The sequence below is a fragment of the Herpailurus yagouaroundi genome, unplaced genomic scaffold, assembly GCF_014898765.1.
Source record: "Herpailurus yagouaroundi ecotype Mexico unplaced genomic scaffold, PumYag 198, whole genome shotgun sequence".
Lineage (NCBI taxonomy): Eukaryota > Metazoa > Chordata > Mammalia > Carnivora > Felidae > Herpailurus > Herpailurus yagouaroundi.
This window is the reverse complement of record NW_024412429.1, coordinates 29,435,807-29,443,453: the sequence shown is the minus strand read 5'-3', so window position 1 is coordinate 29,443,453 and position 7,647 is coordinate 29,435,807. Positions and strand designations below refer to the sequence as shown.

Here is a 7,647-nt window from a genome sequence, read left to right as displayed (position 1 = left end):
TCAAGCCGACCTGAATCAGGGAGCGGTGGGCATCGCTCGCAGGAGGAAGATACCCAGGCTGCAGAGTGCTTCTGGGAAAGCACGAGCCTGATGGCCACACACATCCCTGCCCTCCAGAAACCCACCAGCCTGCAGGAAGCCTATCAGGGACAGGGCACTTCAAGCCTGGGTGGAAAGTTGAGGCACAGAAAAGCAGCAGAGCTCGTTCCCTCCCACCACCTTGCTGAAATCTGTTGAAAAGACCTTGGCAGGAAAACAACTGACCTCACATGACCATTATGGCAAGGGAGAGAAAGAATTAAATAATGTCAACAGACTTGAAAATCAGCTTCCAGTGAATCTCCCAAATTTGGGTTTGTGAATAAGAACGATGGAAAAGATGGGGGACAGGTGCTGGGTTCTTCTCCAACTGAAACATGAACTCTTACAAAATGCAGTGGAACTCTAGAAAAGTCATGGGTCACCTCCTGGAAACATGGTGGCAACCTCAGTCAGTTCTAGTTTTAAATTAGAGACATTCTGGAAACACTGAGATGCACTGACAGGCGTTTCATCTTTCCAAGGGACGTAAAGACAGTATCCTGTTTTAGCAGTTTTGCATAAATGGGCATCAAAGTAAAGGGGGAGTGGGCACTGGCATCCTTGCTCAAAGTTCTGGGAGACAATAGCGCTTTATCTTGGTTTCCTGGTAAGGCAGTCGTCAGGACGCAGCTCTCCAGGTGATTACGTGGCAGCACCATAGCTGCTAACCTTTCACAACGACCTTAGGTAACAAGCGAAAAATCAGACAGCTCAGCAGGAGGCTTTGCCTTTTCCTGGCAGCGTGCTGGTAGCCTCTGTCTATAGATTCAACAGCAGCAGTTTTTTCACACGGAAAGCAGGAAGTGCCCTGGCAGTGCGTGTGCTCGTGACTGCTCACATAAAAAAGAACCATAAGCTTACTGTCCTTGGTTTGTTTGCTTTTTTTTTACGCTGTAAAATGTAAGCTGAGCCCTCACGCCTCTTATAATTACATTCTCTCAGGTGCCCCATGAAACTGTGATTATGAGAAACAAAGTGAAAACGACCTCAATCCTGGCCTGGCCTTTACTGCTGCTTACAGTTTAGCCCGATGTTTCCATCACATACTAAGTTGTGTTTCACGTCCCTCTGTACAACTCGTAAAGACACGCATGGTTGTTACAGTGATGGCCACTGGCTCAACGGGAAGCGTCCCTGAGCCCGGAGGTGAAAAGCAACATCTGCACAGCGGCGTCCCCGCAGGACTGGACGGGGGCTGGGGGATGGATACCTAGCTGCTTCTCCCGCTCCTCGCGCCGCTCCCGGGCCAGCCGCTGCCGGTCGTCAACCCGCAGCACGGGAGGAGGGTCTGAAAAGGAGAGCAAACACGTTAGTAGAAGAGCAGATTTTCTGATACTGCTAAATAGCTTTCGGAACAGTAAATTCGGTGGATAAAACATCACGACATCTTAACAACAATTACCATAGATGGCTATAGTTCCGGTGATACACTTTATTATTACATCATTTTTCTGAGAACTTCCAAGCATTGATATACTCCAAGATATACTCTCTTATGTAATGTCTTTTTCTTCTGTTCAAAGACATTACATAAGAGAATAGGATTACATATCCTAAGACTTCTAACCACAAGGAGAAAAAAAAAAAAAAAAACACCTTTTTTTCCCACCCCCATATCTATAGGAGATGATGGATGTTAACTGACCTGACTGGGGTGGGTGATCATTTCACAATATAGGTTAAGTCACATCATTATGCCACACACCTTCGATGTACGGGGTGGCGTATGTCAGTTCTACCTCCACAAAAATGGGGGAAAAGTTTTAAAAAGAAAAAAAGACACACAGCCAAAAAACAAAAAACCCATTATGTAAAAACATGACATAACTGTAGCCTTTTGCCTGTTTCTCTCCAACAATATATACGATGCTTTGTTGTTCCTAAGCTAGTGAGCTTCTATCATTTTTATGCTTTAAGAAGGCTGTTCCTCAACAGCAAACAGAATCCTAAGTGAATTTCTACTGAATATAGTATTCAGTGAATACTGATAGATGTTCACCAGTTGGATGTAAGAAGCCCAGCTTTGAAGTCACACACCCAAGAGTTCACTTCCTGTTCTGTGTCTCACTCAATATGTAAATTTGGCTGAGATACCTATCTCTCTACGTCTCAAGTTATGCAGGACATGGGTTTCATGGATTTTTATTTATTACCTATAAAATGGAATAAAAATAGAACCTATCTGACATCACTGTAAGAATTCAATGAAATACTTGAAATGGTGTTAGTATGGTGCCTCGCCCACAAGCTTCAGTAAATTAATTCACTCACTGAACACACGTTGAACATCAACTATGCACCAGGCACTGTTCTATGTGCTGAAAAGAAAGCAGTCAGGAAAACAAAAAGCAAAAAACAAAAATCTCTGCCCTCATGGGAACTGCATTCTACTCAGGGAAACTTGATAACAAGGATAAAAAAGAGATAGAGCATGAGAGGTGCCTGGGTGGCTCAGTCAGTTAAGTGTCTGACTTTGGCTCAGGTCATGATCTCATGGTCTGTGGGTTTGAGCCCTGCATCTGGCTCTGTGCTGACAGCTTGGAGCCTGGAGCCTACTTCGGATTCTGTATCTCCCTCTCTCTCTGTTCGTCCCCTGCTTGCACTGTCTCTCTTTCTTTCTCTCAAAAATAAATAAAGATTTTAAAAAATTGAAAGAAAAGAGATACAGAATGAAAACAAGGGAAAATATATTGAATGTTGCATTGAGATAAATGTTAAGGAGACAACATGAAAGGGGACTGTGATATGGCAGGAAGGGTATGTTTAAGCATTTTAGACAAGAGATCGTAACTTTCACGTGTAGAGTCCTGATGGAAGGGACAGCTAGCTGTGCAGGTGTTCTAGGAGGTGGAAAGCAGGCACAAAGACCCTGTGGCCACAAGTACCTAATGTGTGTAAGAAATGGGGAGATCGAAGAGCCTGGAACGGAGCGAGATCAGAGAGCACTGGGGCCAGATACGCAAGGGCCAAGGCACAGGGCTCGTTGGTCCTGGCAGGGACTCTGGATTGTACTTGGAGTGAGACGCTGCTGGGAGCTTCCCAGCAGAGACCTACACTAACAGGCTCACTTTGGTACTATATAAAAAAGCAAAATTATAATAACAATGCTGATGAGAATAATGACCTTAAAATCAGGTTTATTTTCTCTTCACTTAAAATGACGTATTTTTTTAAGATCTCATGTTAAAAATAGAAGCTTACTGGTGCAATACTGTAGACAGCATGGTAGCACTTCATCAACAAATTTAAAGGCTTTATATCCCACAGGCCTCCTAAATGGCACAGAATTTGCACATTTAGGGGAAATAAAAACTGTACAAAGACCCCTTGGGAGCCTGCATAAACCTGGCAGTGAGAATCATGAGCAAGACTAAGTGATGACATTTTACACCCTTGTTGTTTTAAAGTATGGTTTTTAAAAACTGGTAAAAGGACCCCGCAGTAGGTCCTACTTACTATTATAATGACTTATCAGATTTGCTTATTATTTATGAGATTTCAAACATTTTTTATATAAGAAAATATTGCTCCTGGCCCCAAAAGGTTTACTTCTGAAGTTTGAAAATGGGCATGTGAGATCCTGCTCAGGCACTTTGTTAAGTACCACACACAGGGGTGTTTTACTGTCATTTGTTTTTGGTGAAAAGAAATGACAGCACGACAAATGGCATTTTGAAAAAAAGAGCTGTCTAAGCACAAGTCAAAGTGAAGTTAGATCTCTAATGATTAACTCACCACTTTAGTAATATTCCTTAAACAATGAGGTGTACCTGTTCATAAATATAACTGTAAAACTCAAAAATCAACTTTACTAAAAAAAGACGTGTAAGCACATTACAGAAAGTCTATAAAAAAGAATTTAACTACTTTGAATTGCATTTATAATTCTGTCACAGGCAATCTATCGATATGAAGGATGTGATGTTGCTAGCTTACTTTCAAGTACGTGCAAATTTCATGCAAAATTTAAAAAAAATTTTGAAAGAAGATTTTAATAACACCATATGGGACATGCACTTACCCTCATGTACCCTCTTCTACCCAAACCAATTCTGAGAGCCCCCAATCAATAACTGGTTATCAATATAACCCAATTATGAACTGTAATACTTGCCTTTTAGATACATTTTTGGAAAACAGCAGTGTGAGAGGTGCTTTTTTTTTTTTTTTTGCAAGAGGTGGTTTCTATACTCTCATTTCATATGAAGATTATGCTCCTCACATGTAACAAACTGCATCCTGCCTGATCACACAATTTATAAGAAACAAGGTCGTATACGGAGTTGCACAAATATACCAGTCAATCCCTATAAATAAGGCCAATGCTTACAAGCGCAATGATTCCCACTGATCTTTGAGATCAGGGCTGAAATGATAATCACTATTCAGTAGGGGATCAGATTTGAGGAAGTAAAGAAGTAAGGCATAGTGATTGTGATATGCTAGATGATTCTGGTTGGTTTAGGAACCTGGGACTAGCAAATGTGAAATTGTAGAGGGAAAAAGGCATTCAGTTTAAACTGTTTCCATCCTTTTGATTACATCAAGAGAGAGTCACTTTGGTGCTAGGATGCCAATAATACTTATGGCAGATAAAAGATGGCTATGAACGGGGGTGGGGAGGAACAGAGCCTTGTTGGTTTTGTTCACGGCTTATTCCCAATCCCAGAACTACACCTGGCAGAAAGGAGAACATTCAGTAAGTATCGAACGAATGAGCAAACAACCTTGGCTAATCTTCAGAGCCTTTAAACTTCCACAAACATGCACCAATAGGGGCAAACAAACAGCTATCTTGTATTTGATAACAGACCTAAAAAAAATATAAATGCTAGCAGTTATAGTTTTAATAACCAAAAACTGATAAAAAATATCTTTAAAGATAGATTTCCAAAAAGGACAACATCTAATCGAATAATTCTAAGTAAATAGTGCATTTTCTGTGATTCTTTGTCTCCCTCTCATCTCCATCCTCCTATCACTTTTCCCGGGAACGAAATCACGGTACAGAAAGTAAATGAATAGCATGAACTTTCTCACTGCTTCCTGATTGACCTAACATGGTCAGAAGGCAAAATGGTAAGAGCAACAGAGTGTCCGTGTGAGTCCGCTCGCAGAAAGGAGCGCTCTGCGTCCAACCTCCTGCCTGTGAGGACTCAAAAGCGGGGTGTCCGCCCACACTGGGGCACTCTTACGTGTGACAGGGAGTGCTGTGGATATCCTGTCTTCGATGACATGTAGAAGCCTGGACCACAAACTAGAACTCAGTGACTCTCGCAGATCAAGAAAGTCAACTCGCTCTGACAAGGCTTTCTCAAGAGCTTTGACTTCCATCTGAACAACTACTGTTTACACGGTAGATAACTTCATCAGGGCTTGCATTTTACAAAGCTCTTTCATACACATTATTGTTTCATTCTTCACACTAGCTCCATGAGTTAGCAGAGCATGTGTTCATTCAACGACGAGTTCTTAGGCCTATTTTCCAAATGAGAAAGTGGAGGGAAACGTCTGTGAAAAGGAAGGCGGCACAGCAAAGTGTTGGAGCTAGTTCTTAAAGCCACATCCCTCACTCAGTCCGTGCCCTTGAGCACATCATGGCACCAGGAGAGTCATTACAATGGCAGGATGTAGCAGCCAGGGAAGGCCTGAAAGATTCCAAGGCCTGCATTCCTCTATGAGGGAAATGATTTATAAACAGTAATGAAATTTCTAGTGGTTCTTTTAAAGACTTGTAGTGGAGGGTGATAAAGGGATAGGAATTAAGAGGAATTTTTAATGAACTTGAGTTTCTGCTTTTCTCAGGTATGTATAGTGCATTAAGAGACTACAATGTTCTCTTCTGATTAGGTCACACTCTGGATCGTTTGGAGGCAGCTGATGGAGTCCTGAAGAGCCAGCTCCCACTTTGTAGACATGGACAGATCCATGACTTTACAAATGGTCTCTTTTGGTCTGGGTCCAAGTATTCACAGCTGAGAATACCGGTCTTTTCTGGAGAACACGAGACATTGTGAGCTCACACTTATAAACCACAAGCGCCTTCCATACATGTTTTAAAGATAAAATATTAACAATCTGAATGTTATTAACATCAAAGAGATGTTCTAGACTTTTCCAATTAATTTTAAGTATCAGAAGGTAAAGGAGGGAAAGACATTTAACTAAAATTTACTGAAATAAAAGAGACTCTGAGAAATCATTTGGTCAGGATGCCCATATCAGGTGAGAGCAATACTCAAAATATCCCAAAATTTAGCACATACTTTACTGTTTTTTCAAGTTCTGGAGAATGAAAATTAATAAACTGCTCTAGACAGACATTCCCATGACTTGTATCCCATAAATTAAAGGTTTTACTCAAGCCTCACCATCCAACACGAAATCTCTTATATCATCCTTTGGAGATACTAAAGAAAATAACATGGTGGTTTTAAAAATGAGACCCGTTGACGAACCTCTGCTTATCTGTATATACAAGAAAGCAGACACATGATGCTCAAAAGGTCTAATCTGAATGGTCAGAGCGGGGGGGATGGGCAAAATGGGCAAGGGGAGTGGGAGATACAGGCTTCCAGTTACAGACGGAAGAAGTCGCAGGGATAAAAGGGAATATAATCAATGATACTGTAACAGCGTTGTATGGTAACAGATGGTAGCGACACTTGTGAGTATAGCGTGACTAGTAGAGTTTTCCAATCACTATATGATACACCTGAAACTAATGTAACACTGTGTGTCAACTATACTAAAGAAAAAAAGAAAAGATAATATGAAATGAAACGTCTCCCTCATTTAACTTGACTTTAGCAATATAATTTTTTTTTAACGTTTATTTTTTTTTTGAGACAGAGAGAGATAGAGCATGAATGGGGGAGGGTCAGAAAGAGAGGGAGACACAGAATCTGAAGCAGGCTCCAGGCTGTGAGCTGTCAGCACAGAGCCCGACGCGGGGCTCGAACTCAGGGACCGCGAGATCATGACCTGAGCCGACGTCGGACGCTCAATCGACTGAGCCACCCAGGCACCCCATTGACTTTAGCAATATAAATCAAATGGCTCTATAAAGAGATGGCCGTCTGAGGTGGGAAGATTTTTTTTTTGGCCTCTGTAGTCTCTAGGCACTCTACATCTCTTTCTTAACACACTGCAAATTCGGTGTTAGAATGACCTATTCATAGACTGGTTTACTCCATCACGCTGTCAACCAGAGGGTATGGATTATGGTTTTTTTTTTTTTTTTTAAATTTTTTTTAATGCTTATTCACTTTTGAGAGACAGAGCATGAGCGGGGAAGGGGCAGAGAGAGAGGGAGAGACAGAATCTGAAGCAGGCTCCAGGCTCTGAGCTGTCAGCACAGAGCCTGATGCGGGGCTCGAACTCACAAACCGTGAGATCATGACCTGAGCCAAGGTCGGTCGCTCAACCGGCTGAGCCACCCAGGCGCCCCTATGTTTTTTTTTTAATAATAAATCCCTTAGTGCTTAGATAGTGCTAACACCAGGTGAATAAACAAGGTATCAAGACATAAAAGCATAAACTCCACAGTAAAGAATGGTAGAAATT

General features: G+C 41.7%; 1 protein-coding gene across 12 annotated transcripts in view; it reads right to left on the bottom strand.

Moving 5' to 3' along the window:
• Window positions 1-7,647, bottom strand: part of MAP7 (microtubule associated protein 7) — a 178,942-nt gene that overhangs the window by 54,994 nt on the left and 116,301 nt on the right. For all 12 annotated transcript variants that reach the window (XM_040449082.1, XM_040449088.1, XM_040449092.1 and 9 more), the window contains exon 3: window positions 1,292-1,369. In XM_040449082.1, the coding sequence (XP_040305016.1) occupies window positions 1,292-1,369 (78 nt within the window). The remainder of the gene's footprint in view (window positions 1-1,291; window positions 1,370-7,647) is intronic.